The 21,996-nt window shown below is 28.5% G+C and overlaps 1 protein-coding gene across 6 annotated transcripts in view; it reads left to right on the top strand.

Moving 5' to 3' along the window:
• LOC129958753 (E3 ubiquitin-protein ligase MGRN1-like) overlaps positions 1-21,072 on the top strand; it is a 38,868-nt gene extending 17,796 nt beyond the window's left edge. The window contains exons 8-15 of one of the 6 annotated variants that reach the window (XM_056071415.1): positions 1,709-1,954; positions 3,028-3,124; positions 5,943-5,984; positions 8,560-8,626; positions 8,729-9,023; positions 16,324-16,495; positions 18,353-18,427; positions 19,386-21,072. In XM_056071415.1, coding sequence (XP_055927390.1) covers positions 1,709-1,954; positions 3,028-3,124; positions 5,943-5,984; positions 8,560-8,626; positions 8,729-9,023; positions 16,324-16,495; positions 18,353-18,427; positions 19,386-19,396 — 1,005 coding nt within the window. In that variant the 3' untranslated portion in view covers positions 19,397-21,072. Of the gene's footprint in view, positions 1-1,708; positions 1,955-3,027; positions 3,125-5,942; positions 5,985-8,559; positions 8,627-8,728; positions 9,024-16,323; positions 16,496-18,352 lie in introns of all 6 variants that reach the window. The other 5 variants (XM_056071414.1, XM_056071412.1, XM_056071413.1 and 2 more) reach the window with 5 other exon arrangements.
• Positions 21,073-21,996: the final 924 nt, after the last annotated feature.

Raw genomic sequence — 21,996 nt, 5'->3', positions numbered from 1 at the left:
TAATTAATACTTTTTCTCCAGAGATGAAAAACTTGTACAAAATCTGTTTATTCATGCCGATATTAATGGGCATTTGTAAGATAACATGTCATAGCATTTAGTTAAGCTAATTTTTAGTTTATCTAAAATATCAATAGAAACATTTGTGTGGTACATCCATTGGAGTTCGATAATATTTACAAACAGATGCATTTCTGCACTGTTAAAATATCCAAGTTTCACATATATTTTTTATATCAAACCTGTAAAATTATAAGATCATTTTAGGAGGCATGTTTCCGTGAATATTAAGATGAAACCGAAGAGACATAGATCCTTTTGTATATGCATGTGTTTTTTATGGGTCATCTGCATTTGTTCTGAAAATGTTTACATTTTAATTTGTGATAAGTGCTTCGCCATCTTTAATGAAACATTTTTTTTTTAATACAGTTCTAAAATTTTGCTCATTACTTATTTAGTATATTGGTATTATTTATCATTTTTTTTTTTTTTTTTTTACTCTTTAGAAGTTTTTAAATGCTAGGATAGTTTTGAACTTAAATTTTGTATTTTAATATTTCCCCTTTTTTTATAGCTTTATAAAAGACACCTATATATATGCAATTATACAATATAAAATGCATGTCTAGAATCAGTTTTCAAGAAGTTTAAAATTCTCACTCTATACAATACTACACATTGTGTAGAGAGTGATTTTATTGGAAAATGCTTTCAACGTCTTTACCAACGTTAGTACCAGAACTGTCTATTAAATATTATCTAGATTTAAAAAATGGAAGCGAGGCGAGTATTAGTAATTATACAGCAATTATTAAACTTAAGAGTTGGTCGAAATTTAGAATTTGTATTGTACTTGTATGCTGTATAACTTTCAGTTTTTTTTTTTTTTTGCTCTGTGAAAAAATAATCTTGCGATTTCTTTAATCTATATCTTTTAATTTGATTGCTTTTTATCTGAAAAACATAATCTTGCTATTTCTTTAATCTTCATCTAAAAGTAAAATTTGGTTAATTTTTATAAATAATTTTTCAATTACATTTTCTTAAATGTAAGATATGTTTTTTGTTATTTGTGGTAAGTTGTTTAAATATTTTGTAGGAACGTTTTGTTTTAATTGTTATTTAAAAGTTTAAGGCTGTGTTGTGTAAATTAAATCAGAAGTATTTAAATAATTTAAATGCAGAATGTTTAAAATATATAAATGCATAAAGATTAACCTTAATCTTGTAATTTGCTCGGAGTGTTGTTAAAAATGTTTGATTATTTCCTAGTTTCTGTAAAGTTCTCTAAACATTTTGTATAATAATCCTTGAAATTTATACATTTAAATAACGATTCGATGTGTTTCATAATTTTTAAAAACTAAACAATGGAAAATTTGTGTTTATTGACTTTTATTCTTGTAATACAGGAGAATATGCACATTCTTATGCATGCATGGATGATGGATTATCTTAGATATGTATCAAATTTTTTACTGTATTGATATGATAATTTTAAGCAATTATTAACTTTAAAAAATGTTTTAACCGAGAAGATGCTCTGAGTTACCTTACTGATATTTGATTTAATATTTTTGTTAATCATTATTTACTGTTTCGAGAATCCACAACTCTTATTAAAGATACTTTTAAACTGCATTTATAATGCAGATGAATTTTGAAATCATAAAAATGTATTATATATTGGATTATTTTTTCGAAGGATTTGACCGATGAAGATGTAGAAGATACTGGATTTGATTGTGTTATATGCATGATCGATCCAAGGGATACACTAATTTTGCCTTGTCGTCATCTTTGTTTGTGCAATAGTTGTGCAGATTCTTTGAGATATCAGGCTAATAACTGCCCTATATGCCGTGCTCCATTCCGTGCATTGTTGCAAATCAAGGCTGTTAGAAAAACGAATTCTACTCTCCCACAAATAAGTCATAATGCTGACAATCAGGTAAATTTTTATTTCTTTCCTGATTTATGTCCACAAGGTTTCTTCTTAAATCCCTTATACATCCCCACAACTTCTGCATGATAAAAATGATGTCTAGGGATAGTAAAAGGGTTATGCGTTTTGTAATGAAACCGCTTACCACGTCGCATGGCGAAAAACTTTGGAAGTAGTGTTCTTATCTTGAAAATGGTTCAGCTCAGGTGTCGTCCTCGTCATCTGACCGTGGTTCAAAATTACGAGGTCCGTCCCAAAATAGCCCTTGTGTTGCTTCAAACGGGACGTTAATATAACTAAAACCTAAAACCTAAACCTTGAAAATGGTACACGTAAGGGGGGGGGGGTGCCAATTAAAAGGCTGTAGAGCGTTTTGATATAATACCAAAAAACGGCTGTTACGCATTACTGCTAAGAACAAAGTGTACATTTATTTATTCACGATATTCGAAGCTGTGACGTCGCAAAACGTGTTATAAAGGAAGAAACAAACAGCTATTTTTCACGAAATATCTTTATTTTCGGTGTTTAAATTGCTCTCCGTCATCTATAATACATATTTGGACCATTGTTTAAGTTTTACTTAGCATCTTTTTATCATATTAGTTGATGTGCTAGCACGAGCTACAGTACTTCATCATCGAAAGCCCTGCAATACTTGCTGTTTTGAGTTATTCCCAAGGATAAACTGGACTTGAGTCACTTTTTGTTCCAAAAATGACATTTCCTTTTCATCGGGTCTTGTGACGTCAAAATTTCGAAAAATGCGAACAAATGTTCATTTTAAACGTTCTATTCTTGGCATTAATTTGTACACAATGCGTCTTTTTATAGTAAATCACGTTCTACTACTTGTAGTTGACATTTTCCGATATTTTGTACTATTTTCAAGAAAGAAACGCGAACTCTAACGTTTTTCAGTAGGGTACGTTACAAGTTGACTCTTCGCGTCTCGTTTTACTATAACTAGACACTGCCTTCATGATCGTAGTTGCCGTAGCTCTGAACGGGGTTGTAAGGGATTTCAGCGGATTTTTATAGAATGCTTTAAATCTCTGTCTTCATCTATATTACTGCAGACCACTCAGGACATCCCACCTGGTTATGAGCCTGTATCACTGATTGAAGCTCTTAATGGGCCTATTCAGCCATCTGCTCCATTAGTTCCTTCCTTTGGTGAGTTACTTTATATATATTATATCTTTTTGGTGTTATATATATATATATATATGATATTTGTCTTTAAATTAACTTTTGCCATTTTCTAAATTTTGCAAAATAGTATTCTTTCTCATTAAAATTGGTATTTTAATTTTTTTTTTAGTTAACAAATTTATAGGCTTCCAGGTACACTGTTTAGTTTTTTAAGTGCAGTTTTTATGAAGCTGGAAAAAGATGGTAAAAATTTTACTATTGCCTTGAAAATGTATCGAGTAAATGGTTTTATTTTCATAAATGCCATTAGTTGCTCATTTTTTGCTAAAACATTCAGTGCAGAATATTTCAGTATCAACCACAAAGATAAAATAAATGATGAAAAATGATTCGTATGATGTAGGGCGAATAGAACTCATTGTTGAAAACTATTATAGTTATACAAAGATTAAACTTTGGAACAATTACAGTTTTATGTTGAATTTCGTCTTTCTTTGTAAATTAAGCAAATAAAACAATTTTATTGTTGAAAGTTTTTCTACGTAGTTAAATAAATAACGTATTCTCAAAGAATTTCTTTAAAAAATTTCATCCTGAAATTTAAAAAAAGAAAAATCATTATACTTAAATAACTGGAATTCTATATTTTTTTATGAATGAGATTATTAAGGAATAAGCTTGGTAGTTATATTATAAACTGCTTTCATAGAACTTAAAACAATCGAAAAAATGTTGTACACTTTTGAAATTGAATGTGAGTATCATTTAAAATATATGGCAAATTTGAGTTTTAAATCCCTTTTAATCTTTCATTTCTTACTAATTGAAGTAGTAAAAGGCTTAAAAAACTGTATTTGTAATCTGAGTTTGTTTTTCTTAATTTTCCATTGTCGTAAAAAAATAAGTGAACTATTTATATTCTTCTTTATTCTAAAATAAAAAAGTTATTTTATACTTTGTACGAAATTGAATCAGCAAACTGAAAATTATTAAGTGGATGAAGAAATGCATTTAAAAATTATTTCATTTAGATTTTTTATATATAAAGTTATATATTAGAAATAAATAAAGTAATTAACAAATAATTTTAAGTACATCGATGTAGTTTAAAGTCTATTAAAAATGTTTATACATTTTGTGCTTCATATTTCTTATTTAATTATTGAAACAATGTTTTTTTTTAACTAAAAAAGAAATGTTAGGAAAGGAAGTTAATCTTAAATTTTTCTAATAAAGAAACATAATCGAAAAAAAAAACAGGTTTATAGAGATGTAGAATCGAAGAAAATAAAAAGAATCTGAATTTAATTTCCGGTTGTTTTGTATTTTTTCAGGTAAAATTTTAATTAAAATTTTAAATCATATAGTTTGCTTTGAATATAGTAAAATTCATTCCAAAATAAAGGATGATTTATTATCTGAGAACGGATGAAAAAAATTGAAATGATTATTTCTTATCCCGTATTTAAAACACTTAAATAATATTTTAAAATGGTGTGTTTTCATTTGAAACCAGATGTAATTGCATCTCTTTATATTAGAATCATCTTGAAATGACGGTAACACTTTTTTGCTTGCTGTCTAGCGAACTTTCACGTTAGCTTCTCTTGTTTCTTATCTGTGTAAATAAAAAATGCGAGCATGAATAATGATTAGTTTTTATTATGTAAGTTTGCATTTAGATCCCTGAAGTGTGTATGAATGTGCATATGTATAGCACTAAATAATTTCTTTTCTTCTGTTCAGCAATTTTTTTTTTTTTTTTTTTTTGTATTCTATTGGTAGCAATTCATTTTTTTTATTAGTAAATAATCATTTGTTTCAATTCGATTTTAATTATTAGTTTTTATTTAAGTCTTCCTGAACATTATATAATTATGGAATAGTATTTCATAACAACTCATTCATAAACATATATCATAACTTCACATTTTATTTACATTCTTTTAAACCTGGATTGTAACAAAGTTAATAAGCTGAGGTCTGCTAATATTTTCTTTCAGCATTATATTTATTTGGTATTTAGGATTGCACTTCTGTGGAAAGGCGGGCGCGGATTTTCTTCGTTTTTGGAATAGAATTTTATCACTGTTCTGATCGATTAGTTTCTTTTATATATTAATTCTACAATATTTTTAAAGTCTCAAAGATTTTTTGCATAAATTTATTCATTTTATTGTTAACTTAATCATATTTATTTTACTTTCTAGTGGTAGTTCCTTTTGTTTGGCAGAATTCATTATTTTATAAAATTCATCTTCTTTAAAAAAATTCCTTGTGATGTCCAAATTTTTTCTGTTAGTGAATCCCTATTTATTTCAAAACGATTTTAGTATTTCTTTTATTTAGGTGTTAATGAACATTATGGATAAAGAAGATCCCACTGTATGGATACAAAACTTTTAATGATGCTATATATTTACATCTCAAGTGTACTACTTTATATTTTAATCCAAGATATATGATATTCCCTGCTACAACTTCCATTAGTTACACTGGGAAATTATATCTGAGATATCGTTTACAGGACAACAACCTGTTTAGATAGGCCGATTTTCTAGTTATATTAATGTATGATTATATTTTAAATTTTATAATATATTTGCTAATTGTTTAGTACTTCCCAGAAAATTCCATTCGGTTTTCACAAATTTATTCATGTTTAAAGTAACAATTATATGTATTTATTTTTGTTACTAATTTTTGTGCCATTGTTAGTGCTGAAATATGTATGACAAAAATGATTTTTTCCAAAAGATTATTCATTTTTTAAAAATGTTTTTCGAATCTTCTAGAATTTTGAAGATTTACTAAATTTGTTTTTTCCTCGGTTTTGCAGCAATTTCTAAGGCTTTGGACTATATGTTAGGGCCAGAGATGGGTAAGTCATTTATTTGCATGCGCGTAAATGTAGCACAGACTTCTGCCCTCTTATTTCACTTCTGTAGTTCCATGAGTTCTGTTTTAAAATTCAAAGCTGTAAGCATGAGATTTGCTTTAGTTATTTTTTATTTTTTTTTTAGTCCTTGTGTTAAAAGCGGTGTCATAATATGTCCCAATTTGTAATGATAGAAAGACTCCATCTACTCATAAAAATTGTCTTAGGATTCTTTCTGCTGTGTTTTTGTATTGGGAGGCGGGTTACTTATTAGATGATCTAGTAAGATCATCTAATAAGTAAGGTACAGGAAAAGTACAGATATTAGATGATATCTGTACTTTTCCCTTCTGAAATAATTTCAGTTAAAATTTTAAACAATTCTTTTGAGAAAATTGTGAATTACTGATCATTTACCAAAAGGACATGATATTAGCCAATGGCTTTTAAAAAATCATGAATTTCTGTTCAGGATCTGAATTTTGATGTGCCTTAAAATTCTTCAAAGCCTCTTTACACTTAAAAAAAATTCTTATAGTGGGTGTTTTATAGTTAGTGTTCTTTAGAAATTTATTCAAAATATTTTTCATCAAAACTTCCAACGTTCACTCATCTGTCTATTAATCAACGAATTTTGTAAATAAGACCGCTTGATTTGAAGCAATCCCGTCATCCTTGTCACGAACACTGATTCACTTACCGGAAAATCCATTCTCTCTGAAATAAAGCTAATGATAACTTGAAGGAGAATTAACTACGACTTATTGTTCTGCAGGTGAGCATAAATGCGCTTGTGTGGATATGCAGTCTCATTTTTGAAATAAAACTTTCCATTCTTTCGGTATTTTCGAGTAGTTTTTGCTTCCTTTAAATTTAACTCCAGGTTTGATTAGCAAGATCTTCATCTTTCTTCCAATTCTCCGTCATGAAATGCTTTAGTGGCATTTCTATGTTCTGAGAAGTAGCACGATGTAACTTCTCTAACCAGGCAAAATAGCAATATGGTGCCTCCTGAACGAGCGAATTTTTTAAATTCGATATCTTCTGCATTATAAATGTCGCACAACTTTTTATTTCTAAACAAATGCTTTACTTAAAAAAATACATAATTTCCGTGCAAATATTATTTAATAATATTATGGTGGGAATTTTTAAATTTCTGAAATATTTAATACGATGTAGTGGTCATGTTGATATTAAAATAATATATTCAAATAATTAATTTTAAGATATTTGATATTTTAACATGCACATGACATATTTAACATGATGTAAATTCTGTACAACAATTCATATTTCATGCGTTTTTATATGCAAAAGGTCCATTCTATTGATATATTTGTTAAGTATACTAACTGTGTCTGGGACAAGGTGGATCGCACATACGTTTTCATAAGTTTCAGTTTAGTAAAAGTTAAATCGGTAGCAGCTGCAATTACTGTCAGAATCAGCAAAATCTCCAGCGATTTTTTTATTGCAGTGTTTTTTGCCATTTCTTCACCTTAATATTAACAAGTATTTCAAAATGAATATTCGAATGTTCACTATCACTTCATTCGAATGTATTCTATCGCCTTTCTGAATTTGTCGGTCGAATTCGGCAACACCCTCTGTGTGGGTGGGGGGGGGCTAGTTCAGATTTCAATGTCTAAAATTATACAACAAATTTTACCAGGTTTACTAGCAGACAATCTGTGAATTGTTATCCTATTTAATAGGCTGGATCAAAAGTAATCTCTCTTCTTCATTTTAAATCAGTTCGTATCAGTACAAATTTTTTTGTTTCGAATGTTTAGCCTTGCCTTTTTCAATTTCCTTTTCCTCAGCTACTGCGTTATGTTGTTTATTTCATGATATGCTTTTTAAATGCACCTTTGCCCTTGTATTCATTTCATATTTAAAACCACTTATGAGAAATAATTTTCCTTGTTATTTCATTTTATTGTATTTATATCTACAATTGCCAAAAAATAAAGCAAATCGAGGATGTATGAGTCAAAAATGTTTTTTTAATTTATGATTTCATACAATACATATATTCGAAATTTCAGAGTAAATGATGGCTAAATTTTTCCTGGCGTTTGTATTTCAATAATGCAAAAACACCCTAAATTATATGTGTATAGTAGTCTAATTTTTGGGTGCTTTCTTCTGTACATTGTAACTAAACTTTCTAAATTAAAAATTATTTACTGAAACAAACATAAAAATATTTTCAATGATAGTTTTTTTAAATTTCGTTATTGAAAAATTATTTCGTTATTGGAAAAACTGAATATTTTTTTAAAATTATGCTGCTTTTCTTATTGTTTTAATTTCAGTAAAATTAAGGTTAAAAATTATAGTTCAATAAACACAAATTTAGGGTTAAAATCCTGTCAAAAATGTTTCTCAAAATACATGTAGGTAAGGCAAATTAATGTTTTTATAGATATAGCATAATTTCATAATGGTTGAGAGAATAACTTTTGCAATATACGAATGCAACATACTTTTTTTACAAAGATTTTTTTAATAATTGCTCAATCTATTTTATTTTCATCTAATAATTTAATAATTTCATTCTTTCACACTCTAGTTCCCGCTCCTATACCACCTTTTGCAAATAGTCCTGACTTTCGACAAAAGCATCGTCACCTTGATAGGTATTTATTTTGTTTGTATACATGTACTTGGAAATCTGACTTAACCATAATGTTTTGAAATCTGTTCATATTTCTCCATGTTAATGTTTGTTTCTACATTAGGCACCATTCAAGCAGTGTATCTTTAAGATTATGTGATAATTCGAATCCCCGGAAAGATAATTCATCACTTGGAAAGTTACAGAGAAGTGTGGATGGTTCATCTGTTCCTGAAGTTGCTGTTCCATCGATGTTGCCATCAGATAAAATATCTCTTAAAACTGAATCACTTTCCCTAACAAGAAGTGAGGGTAAAAGACACAAAAAAAGTTTCAGAACATCATCAGCACCAGAAAAAATGAGGCTTCTAGCAAACTCCATAAATATAATTAATGATGTGGGAAATAAACGTAAAATAGTAAGTAATAACTGTCACAATATATTTCCTTTGAAAACAAGAATACAAAGTATTTCAAAATATTGGCACAGATGGGGGGGGGGATTGTATAGACTATAGTGTATATCTGCAGAAGCACAAATCACTAGTTATACAAGGTCCGGTATTGCAATACCGGACCAAAATTTCAATACCGGTATTCAGTATTTTTAAAATCATAATACCGGTTCTAATACCGGTATTAGAAATTTTAGAAAAAGAAAGAAAACACAGGTGTTTCTTTGTTTTATTTACAAGTTTTGTTAGAGAGTGTAAATACCACAAAAAATAATTTGTAACATAAATTACAACAGTATATAATCACGAAAAAGTAAAGAAATATCTTATTTATTTAAATCACAAAAAAAGTGTAAATATCACTATTCAGTCTGTGATACTATTACAAATTTTTGAAATGTGATCTTAAAAAACATAATCATCAATTGTACTGTCATTAAGACTGAAAAGTAATTTTGTGTAAAAATTACCAGCTGTCGAAAACGCTCTTTCGGCATCTACGCTAGTTGGTGGTACTGTTAGCAATGCGCGATATACTTTTTCCAAGTATTTACCTCTAAATCCCTCATCTTCAAACAAATCGATTTCTCGTCGGATGGTTTTGGATATAGCTGATTTCTGTATTGTATTTTGGTTCGTTGAAATTTTTTTTATTTATCGCTAATTCTAAGTTTTGTTCAAGAGACAATTCCTTTTCACTATCGACAGTAGTGACATCATAATCTTCGATAACTGAACCGAATTCTTCTGAATGTGGATAGATTTGTGGGTAAAAAAATTTAAGAAAATTTACTATAAACTTAATCAGATTTGAATTGGTTAGTTCCTTCCCTTTTCTTTTTCGTTTTCATTTTTAAAATCATTATAATTATGTAAAAACTATAATACATTTTCTATTTCGGTATGCCTTTCTTCGGTGCGATTTTTCATTGTAATATATAATTCTTCAGATAGTGATGTGTGCTGTTCTTTCAGTGACTGCAACATGAAATGTATTGTTGCATTAGTTGTTAATAAATTAGAATCTCTCCTACATAATACCTCAATAGTTAGTTTTATTGGAAGTAGAGTTGATATAGTTCTGGATATTAAGTCGAATTTACTATCTGAAAAATTAATTTACAGGTTTAAGTCGATTATTGCTTTTTGGATTGGATTTCTCAGTTTAAAAATTCGTTCCATCATTAGGAGCAAACTGTTCCAACGTGTTTTAGAATCTAATATTAACATATATTCTGTTTTATTTTCAGTTGGTATTTATTTTAGTAATATATCCTTTTTATATGGGAACGTTTAAATATCTTAACAATTTTTCGAACTTTATAAATTATAGGAAGCAATTCTTGATAGGTTAATATTTCATCCTCATTAGCAATATCTTCTTCATGAATTACATTGTCATTATCTTCATTGTCAATATCACTCTCACTCTTACTCTCTTCAAAGTCGGAATCTGAAGTTTCTATATCCACAGTATTTGGATTCTTCTGTTCTTTATTTTTTTGGTATAATACATCTATTACTCCTAATTGAATTCCATGTGCATAGCACTACTGCTGATTTGCACCATTCAACTTTCCAACTTATTTCATAATTGTTGCTCCATCAATCGTTATGGATACAATATTTTCTTTCAGTAATCCATGTTTCGCTAATTTAGATTTAAGCCATTAATTGGCTAATTAATTTCGAACGTTAGGGAGACATAAAAACAAAAACGTATACTATTTTGTTATGTTCGCGATACCTGAACATATAGTGGAGAAAATTTTAAAAGTTTCTAGTAAATACCGAAAAACCGGTATTTAAACTTGTGAATATCGGTATTACGAAATTGTACAAATGGCTCAAAATACCGGTATTCGGTATACCGGTATTGCAATCCCTAGTTGTTACTCAAGCAGTGAAGTGTTAGCCAGTGGATGGTGTATACTAAAATGATGAAATTAAGATATCTTTATAAGAGAATCTAATAAAGAAAATCGGTGCATTTAAGAAACACGTGATATGGAGGAAATTGTAAACATTGCACATAATTGTAACTGCTATCATTGACTCAAAAGTTCTCATCAATGAGGAAGGATCGGAATACATTTATGAAAATAAACGATCATTTTTTCTGGGACCGCTCTAGCTACTGAAATCCAGGAAACAAGATCTTTATTAGATTATGTAGAGCTGTAATCGTAAATGAAGTTTTACAAGTAATCACACAAGAAGAAATCCTTGCTCGAAGCTGAGTTCGAAGAGAATGCCGTTCAAATCGATTCACTGCTGTCGCCCTGCCCAATCCATCATTCGTTATATTTTTGCTTTAAAGTGTTGCATACTCCCATTCTGAAATGAGGTTGTTCTCCAATATTCTGGAAACACATGCATTTTCTGATAATTGCTGCAAGAATCTGCAGTTGGTTAAGAATAATTTATGCTCTTTTGACCCTGCGCTCAAGTTGAAGCATGTGGCATCCAAACGAAATCCTAGTGGTCAACGAAATAATGGTTCAAACAATTATTTTGAAACTTTGCTGATATGATTGTAGATGTGTGAATGGATTAGCAATTGACTTAAGATCGATAGCTATTGATGTTACGGATCTCATCCTGTGCGAAAGCTCATTTTTCTGTGAATAAGACTTAAGCAGCAAAATCTGGTTGTGTTACAATTACGTGAAGAAATTAGTTTACAAATCCGATGCAAGATTGATAACCCGTAAGTGTAAGGAGTTGAACCTGATTTTCATAATATTTTTGAAAGGAAAGCAGTAATTGCATGGTAACACAATCTGTGCTCCTTAGGGTTTTCTTTTTATTATCATGTAGGATGGTTTTTTTTTTTTTTTTCATTTATTGTACAACCTGTGTCCTGCTTTGACATACGTGAGTCAACTTCACAGAAATATCTATGTTACAACTGAAAAAATTAGGATGTGACATATTGAAAAGGTTTGTGGTATATTTGGGGGAGAGGGAAGCTTTCTTAGCTTTACCACCTATTGCCCAGTAAATTTTATACATATTTGCCATCTCTTCATTATTTAAAGCATTTATATTTATGATAACCCATGATTGAAATTACTCTGATAGACTGATCAGCTCGTTTATTTTGAAATGACAACTAGAACTTTATTGGTTGGTTTACGACCATGTATTACACGACGATTTATGCTTATCGAGGGCTGTTCTGTCTCTCTAAGTTTTGTACTTTGAGTTTTAAAGTTTTTTGTGTTATCATCTATCTATAAAAATGAACTACCCAATGAAAATTCTTTTTTTAAATCTAATAATGCTTTCATAAATTATCACACCATTTCTTGGGTCCTGTTATTTTGGACTTTGCCTTTTTTGTATTCCACTTCAGTATACTATATATAAGACATTTTACGTGTAGCTGAATTGAAAGCTATGAATTTATTATTTTAAAGTAAAATATAAAAAAAATGTGTTAATATACTTCAGGAAGGCCTTTATTGCTTTTTGTTTTATAATTTCAAATATTACTGGTTACAAATATTTTTATAACAATTATTGTTTATTAGTCAGTAAAATAATTAATCATAAGTAATTGACTTACAGAACTCCTATTATTTTAAAATATTTTAAAAGAATTTTGGCTGGCTCATTTTGGACTGTCAAACAATGTTTTTTATATTAAATCAGTGTAGGATTTGCCCTACAAACGGTAAAACACGCCAGCTGTCAAATTTGTGTGAACATTTATAATCAATCTGCATGTGATATTTTCATATCATCTTTTAACCGCTATATGTTTGCTTTCTTTTGACCCTAAATATGTAGCTAGTTTTTATGCGTTTATTAATATGTAAGTAATGGATTGCAATAGTTGTTAAAAATATGCAATGCTATTTCTTCATATCTGTGCTATTTTAGACGTTTATCTTGCTTTCCTATATGTGTATGCTGCAATCAGAGGGGGAGGAATCCAAATAAAGCATTAGTTAAAAGCGGGTCTAATGAGATTTAATTTTATTTTAATAAAGTTAATTGATGCATTTTTAGTCAATATTTTATCATTATTTTTGCTTGCATTATTGGAATTGTTGCTACTCCAGAATTTTCCTGATCTAAAAATCTTACCGATAGCTTAACAATCCATTTAAATGATAACTACTTACTTAATCGTGAACTGCTACTTAGAAACTTGTCATAAACTTTACCAAGGAATTGAATTTGAATAGTTATTAATGGTTAAATTACGTTTCGAAAGAGAGATCTTTTAAGAATAATCATTTCGAAGTTTGATAAAATCACCTTGAAAAATTTGTTAAATGACCATTTTATTTGAAATATTTGCAATTAATAAGGTTCTATTTTCAAAACCAAGTTTCAATTCTCCCTAGAGTCTCATTGAAAAATGGATGTCTTATTCTGTTTTTTCGAGACCACAATGTCCTAGTAATGAGGTCTCAACCTCGAGCCTGGAGGGTTCTAAACGTGATCTCACCAAACATCCATCGTTGTAGGCGGATCTGATACGCGCTAATCTGACGTTGTGGACCAATTGTCCTCCTGTTGGTGTGGTGGAAGGAATGCCAGTGGTGTGGTTCAAAATTGCAAAGTCCATCTCTAAATAACCTTAATGTTGCTTCTAAACGGAATAATAATTAAACTTAACTTTCTTCTCTTTTTTTAAAATGAGTAAATTGATATATTTACAAATTCTGTCATGACTTAAAATGTTTATTTGAAATCTCCCAAGTAATTGTAACGGATAATTTTTTTAATTTATATTTCCTCTGTAACTTTTTCATTCCCTTATTTTCTAATGTATTTGTATATTTGGAAACGAAAAACTGTTTTTCAGCCTAAAAGTGACACAAATAAGAAAAGTTTAATATTAAATTAAAATGAAGATAAAGCTGTAAGGAATTCAATTAAAAAAATCTGCGTTCGTATTTTTAATGTGCATGCTCCTACATCATTTTTGAGCATGTGATTTTATAATAGATGTTTCTGTTTTTTTCATACTTAACTCTGTAAATGAGAACATATTTTTTGAATTGAATTAATTATTAATAAAGCATATTTCGATTTATAACTTATGGAGGTAATGGCAGTTTAGGTAAATGATAATAAATTTTCAAATTTTGTTATTTTTTTCGAGTTGAAATGATTGTATGAAAAGGATAATTGGCCTATTATTCTTGAAAGTGCATAATCATCTATGTGTTTTACAGGGTCATGCTCTGCGCAATTAATTTGTAATTAACTAGTTCCTGTTATAATGATGGTTGTAAACAGCCCTGTGTGTTTCGTATTACCCCAGAGAATATTGTGTAGTTGCGAACACATTTTTTGTTTTTTGTTTTGTTTTCTGATTATATTTATAAACTGATTTTAAGATAAATATATTTTAATTGAGAAACTACTACTCACTCCTGATTATTTCAATATACTATTTTTCAATAATAATAAAAAATATGCTCCATTTCATAGAAAATTGCTTATAAACATCCATATGTATTCATTTTATTCAGTTTGGAGCAGTCATTCTATCTCCAACTTTCTTTGGAAATGGATCTTTATAAAAACAGAAATGGTTGGGTTTTTGTTATTATTATTGTTATTAAGAACTAATAACTTATTTTAATTATAGAAAGTAGAATTCTTACTTCAAGCAGTGTTCAGTCTCTTATTCAACTCATTTTTCGTTGACAATTATGCCATCTGAAAAATTACTGTAACTCCATACAAATTTTTTTCAGCGATAGAATCTGGAAGTATAGTTTTTATCTGATTATCGGAAACTTCAAGCTATCATTATTAATTAAAACTGTCAATGAAATTTGTGCTCTTCAAATCATTCCAGTGGACCACAATCAACTCCATCGGTCCTTGAGCAGTACAAATAAACGGTTTTCATTCTGGCACCTTCAAAGTGATCAACCAAGTGATTGTCAAACATTTTCAGATTAATTATTAATAACCAGCATTCTTACATGAACAGTAATATATATATAAATCAAATGCTAGATTCTTGAAAATTGTCAGTCTGACATAGAATAGTAATTATGTCCAGAATAGAATGTTATCATTTTCCTGTTTTTAAATATTACTTCCTGTGATAAAATAAAATATTCCAAATAAATGAAAAATGTAGGATTTTTCTAAATTAAATGTCTGTATCCCACTACTCCGCTATGAAAATCGCGAAGGGTTATTGAGAGCATTAATCTCACTCACCTTACATATAACCAATGTAAAGAACGAAAAGTGACACCTAGAAATGTTTTGGTTTCACTTCTCCTGAACATGGCTGTAACTAAAATTAACGAATGTCAGAAAATAACACTAAAAAAAGCGGGAAATGTTATTCATTTTCTTCTAGATTGTCTGAAACGAGGTACATGTCCTTCAACTGACTAAGGATTCACTATTGCGTACAGTAGTCTCCTTTCCTTACTATTCTTCTTGGCCTGTTAGAACATTTTATTCCAACGCATCTTCTATTTCAATATTTGTATAGTACAAACTAATATAAATTATACTGTTTAAATGAAACTTTAAAAAATTGTTTTTCTAAGAAAGGTGTTTAAAAATATATAATCTTCCACTTATATAAGCAAATAAAATTTTAAGATTTTACATTCTTTCCGTTTTTTGTTAACACTGACTGATATGGTAAATATTCAATTTTGCCCTGTTTCTCAACTCATAAAATGAGTATAAAATAGATGTTAAGAAAAAATTTTAAAAAATGATCTAATGTAGAAAATTAGAATTGCTTCGTGAAGTTGCGTATTTATATAGGAGATGAGAAAAACTTAAGGAAAGAAGAGAGAACTAATTAAAGTAATATTTATGCTTTAATGCTGAATTTCATTTTTTTCCTCTCTTCTAAACTGTGTGTGTGTGTGTTTTTAACCTCTGAGAAAGATATTATCTTAAGTCTATCGCACTTTTGATGTATAATTATTTAGTTTTTAATGTGAAATGCAAATAGTAAAATTTTCTGTTAAATATTTATTCTATGTCCTTTCTACAAATGAATGTGTGTCCACTTATGCACTATTATTTTCAATTGAAATTATATTACAAAAAATGAAAAAGAAACCGATTTTAAATTATTTTGTTTATACCTTCTGTTAATGATAATAGTAATAACGGTAATTGTTGCTGACCTTTATGCCGGTGATTTCTGGGATTTAAATATCTATTAATTTACAAACAAACCATCTTTTACATTATCGATAACAAAGAGTATCTAAAAGTAAATCATATGAAAATTCACTTTTATTTCTTACAGGAAAAGTGTGCTGAATTAGCTGAAACGAGATCTCTACTTGAAAATGCTATTGCTGTTGAAGAAAATTCTGGAGCTACTTCTTCTCCTAAAAGCAGCAAACCATGTGGCAGAAGCAGCCCGATATCATTGTCCACTCCACATTCATTGCATTTATGTGAAGGATCTAGTAAAGGTATATATGTTGAAGTTTTTTTTTTTTTTTTTTTTTTTGAGAATTCATGAGTTATATAAAGTTTCGGTCAAAATTTGTTTTTCGGTTATTTCAAAATGAGCATTAATTTTTGATAATAACTATTATTACTAGATGCTACAGACCCGTAATATGTCAGGAATTTGTCTGATCTGCATGGATTTATCTTATTCTGTTGATTTTGGTTGATATTGCAAGAATTATCTAAAGGAGAAGGAAAGTATTAACTGCAGACAGGAGTATTGAAATTACTAGTGCGGAAATCTTAAAAAGAAATAGTACAAACATTCAATTTAAAAAAAGTTAATTTACTCTTAAGTATCATAAGATTTTTAATTTTAAAACAGATATGAAATTTGTTGCATTTCATAAATATTAAATAAACAGTATATTATATAAATTCAATGCAGATTTGTCTACAGGAAACTGTGAATGAAGTGATGATTCAGCAGTTAAAAGTACCAGAATTCCCTACACTCTCTCTCTTCCTCTCACTATCTTTTTCTCTCTTCGTCCATTTCAACTCAATAATAATTTTCCAAAGGGAATATCAAATTGTTAAATAAGATATGCTATAAATGATCTAAATTATTCATCATTTTTTATGTAATAATTGTTGCTTCCTTTAAAAATTTTCTTATGAATAATATTTTTTTGAAAGTTATCCACATATCCCCCCCCCCGAATAATGGCATCTAACAACATAAAATAAACATTGAATAAGACAAATTTGTTTTTGTCTAAACAGCAAGAGTCGAAACAAAAGCTCATAAACGGTTGAAAGAGAAGGAGAGGAGGGAAAAAACGAAACAATGAAGGCGGATTTTAGATGGGAGTGAAAAATAGTGAATCACTTAACTGTGCTCCGTGTCGAGTTGTTTTGATTGCAACACTAGTGCTTCTAAATTTAGAGGGAGAAAGCTGATGCATTCTATCTCCATATCAATCATTCAGCTGTATGTGCAGAGGCTTTTATGGGCTGCTTGACTACAGCTCCAACCTGCGTTCCTCTTGCTTGCTTGTTTGTTTTATTTAATATCATCTTTTCATAATTGATAAGACATTAAATATAGTAAGAAAGTAACATTGAAATTTAGTAAGAAATTAAGAGGAGAAAATTGGAAAGGTAAACAAATTAAAATTTAAAAAAAAAAAACGAAAATGTAATTTTTAAAAAATTCGTTTTAAGAGATGCTGTAGATCTACAGCACTAATGGACAAGCCACCAATGCATATATTAAGGTGCTGATATCTTTACATTATGTGTGTTTGGCAATGTATATATGTGTGATTGTCTTCCATTCAGCACTTCAACATTTATTCCAAGAAAAATTCATCAACTTGAGAATTAGAATTCATTATGTATTTTGCAAGAAGAAAGAAGCGACATCGCAATTTATTATAAGAAAAATTGCATGTATATTGGTATAAGAAAGGATGTACACTTTTGTTTCTTATGTGATTATGATGTTTTCTGAATTGAAATAGAGTACATTGTCTCTTCTCAATGTTCTTTTGTTGAAATGCCGTAGTTTTTTTATTGAAATACCCATCCGAAAATCGGATGGGTATTAAAACTGTTTAAGTACTTTAAAGTTAAAAAAATCCTTTTAAATTTAAATTTTTTTTTCTTTAATCATTTAAAGTAAAAAAAAAAAGTTAGTACATGAATATTTCAGATATAAGATTGAACTTAAGGTTCTTTTTAGATGAATTTTAAAGAATTTCTCTTTCGTTAATGTACCTTAGTCTCAGATAAATATATACTCGTGCTTAGTGTAAAGATTTTTTGATTGCTGTGAATACATTTTAAAATATAGGTATAATTTATTTCTACAGATACATCGCCGTGTGGAGAAGATTCCGATTATTTCACACCTGAAGATCCAAGCACTACAATTCTTGTTGACCAAGGTACTGACACAAGTTTAGACACACCTCAAGGTGCGGAATCATGCAGTGTTTACAATTCTGTCGGAAAAGTTAAAAGTGATTTAATTATCTCTGGAAAACATAAAGTTAATCGAGAAAGGTATGCTGTTCATGAATCAGAAAATGACTTTAGATACGTGCATGATAAACGAAAAAGAAATTCTGATCCTTTGAATAAATTTGAAAATCCTTTGGATTCCTTAATATCTCATAAATCTTGCTCACTTTTTGTGAATCTTGAAAATCATAACTCTTTACCTGGAACTCCTGCCAGTAATGCTAGCAATCATAGCAGTGGCGAAAGTTTTAGCAGTACTTCTAGCACACGTTTATTACTTAGACCCCAGAGCTATGATACCTTGCAAGAATGAAATGATTTGTTCAATTAAATTGTAAATAGGTACAAATATTTTTCAATGTCTTATTCATCAACAATTTTCAAATTTATTATTGCTTGAACATTATTTTATTGATATTAAATTATTTTACGGTATCAAATCAAAAAATTTCTTAATAGATGTAAGATAAAAATTTAATCTCATTTAGAAAGAGTTTTTATGGTGCTTCGTAAATATACCATCATTAAAACTGCTTAAGTAAAATAACGGAGGTCATTGAAACCTTTGTCAATAAGCAAAATATTACAATTTATTTCGTGTTGGTAAGCAAATGCTGCATCTATTTTTTTGCGTGATTTTTGCTAATCATGCTTTTAAATTTCATGCATAAAATTAAACTTTTCAGACTTTAATGTACATAATTTCCTGTTTTATTCTGAAACTATTATTATTTTCTTTTTTATTCTAAGATAATTTATATTTAATGGGTTTTAAATAAGTTCTCAGCTTTAAAATATAATCTTAACTATTTGTATGATTAATTCTAGATTGTGAAAACTTAAAATGAAAGCCTATTAATTGCCAGCTTCCTTCGGTTTCAGTTGGAAATTAATCAACAACACGTGAAAGAAAAGTTGGTTGACAAGGAAACATATAAGAAATATTGCGAATGTGATTCTATGGTGATCTTACGAATGTTTGCTGCAGTGCAAGATTTTCTTCATTCAAACTTCCTGAGTGCTTTACAACAAATGTACAAAAATGAAAGTTTAATTACTTGATGCATTTATAAAGTACTTTTGATGCCAAATTTCTTTCTTTTTTGTAAAATTTACTGAAGCCAATCGCATTTTTTCTTTTCATGTTCATTCCTTTGTATTTTTTTGCTTTGATAGTTAGTTTCCGTTGGTCAAATATTTATTTGGAAAATAAATAATTTAAAAAACTTTATAAATAGAAAAATGCATAAGAAGATAAATTCATTGATTCTTGTCATATGTCATCATGCGATAACCGTTTTAAGATTAAGAAATTAAAAACTGTGTCAGTGAAGCAGTTGTATGTAAGGTACTTAATTACAGCTTTTTTTTTTCAAAAAATCCAAATAAACCGTTTATTTAATTTTTAATTTAAATTATCATTCTATGAAAAGAAGTGTTGTAAAATATATATATTGCACTGTGTTCTTTTGTTGTTTTCATATTTCTTTAACATTTATTTGCAAAGTTCTATGTGTTTCTTCAAAAATACATCTACAAAAAAAACAAAAAAAAAAACACCTCCAAGAGAATTTAAATGTGATTTTGCATTGGCCTTTCTGGGACTGAGATTTTCCACATGAAAAATTCTATTAAAAAATTCTATTGTCAAAACATATTTTCCTAATCATATTATTGGAGCACAGTAAAATTTATTTGTTTAAGATTTCAAGCAAGGGTTGATAGATTGAACGCAAAATACATTACTTATAATTTGTACTCCCGTAAAAACTTTCATTTTTTAATGAAGTAATTCTGTAGTAATTCAAGCATTAACATATCATTTAAAAAATACTTATGGAAGGCGGATAAGAGTTCATTTCAATTGTAGTCACATGTCACTGAACTAATTGTATTAGTATCATAAATGAGTCTTAAAAACATAATAGACCTTTTTTCCCCTGTAGTAGTTAACATTGATGTGTATAACTGTATTTTCGATGCATTAGTAAAATTAAAAAATTATACAAATCAAGTTATTACAACCCTTTCAATACTAATAATGAGAGCTAAGTTGTCATTTTATAAGTAATCATCTCAGACCAATAAACTGTTATAGTTCTGATAAGGTGTGAATTCTTATACTTTTAATTTAATATAATAAACTATCGAGTTATGAACTTGGAAACTAGATAATTGATTTTTTGAGTGACTGTGCTATCCTAAATATAATTATACCCTATGGTGAATTTTGTTCCCTATGGTGAATTTTGTTAAATAATATATCAACATAGCTTAAATCTGCAAAAGCTGGTTATAAATATGTATATGTGACTATTTGTAATTTTTATTTTAAAACTAGATAAATTATGTGAATAATTTTTGGAATAACTGCTTATATCAAACCGATGCTTTGATTAGCGAACTTATTGCTTGGCCATGCAAATAACATATCAGAAGTGTAAAACTTTATCACATCTCATGATTGTCATTTTGTATAATAATTAAGTTGGACCATTTATTATTTGCGATTTTTTTAATATTTTATTCATTACTGAAGCTCTTTTTGTGTGATAATGTAAATATTTATAATGGGTTTTAAAATAAAAACTAATATTTGATTTCTCTTGTTTCTTTTACTTAATTTCTTATCTTACATAAGGTTGATAGGCAGTTTTACTAACATTATCATGCTGAGAAATAATTCAGCTTAATTATCATTCTTTTGGTGTATTCAGAATTTCAGATTATTAAAATTAAGGATATTCGAACTTTTATTTATTAATTAAATTTTATTATTAAATTATTTTAAAACAAAAATTTATTTTCTTTATAATTTAGACTGATATTAAATGAAAATATTATTTTCAATTATGAAGTTAAATATTACTTGCCTTCTCTCTTTATTGTATAATTTTTTACATTAATCTTTTGGCATATACAACTTTATTTACTTAGCACATGTACTGGATTTAATCAATTAAATGCGTTCGACGTGTATACATAAAGATATTACTTGCCTTCTCTCTTTATTGTATAATTTTTTGCATTAATCTTTTGGGATATACAACCTTATTTACTTTAGCACATGTACTGGATTTAATCAGTTAAATGCGTTCGACGTGTATACATACAAATGCAATTCATCATTTTTGTGCAGTTGGTGTATAATTTTTTATCTAATAAAAATATTTATTATGATTTTTTTTTTCAAAATTTACTGTGCAACTATTTGTATTGCGTTCGATTTGTATATGCGTCATCGCTTGAATTTAAAAAATAAATTAATTAAAGTTAAATTGTTAACTAATTTAGATTTGACAACCCTTTGAGACCACCCAGATGAAACCTTTAATATTTACTTTAACAATTATGATATATAAAACAGCCATTTAAATTAGCAACAAAAGAAAGTTTAACTAGACTTTTTTTCACTCTCATCTCATTTTTGGAATGCGTTCTTTTGGAAATTTCGCCGATTTATGAATCACAATTGTGTGTGAGGGGGCGACCT

This window comes from Argiope bruennichi, chromosome X1, assembly GCF_947563725.1.
Source record: "Argiope bruennichi chromosome X1, qqArgBrue1.1, whole genome shotgun sequence".
Taxonomy (NCBI): domain Eukaryota; kingdom Metazoa; phylum Arthropoda; class Arachnida; order Araneae; family Araneidae; genus Argiope; species Argiope bruennichi.
This window is presented reverse-complemented; position numbering and strand designations above follow the sequence as displayed.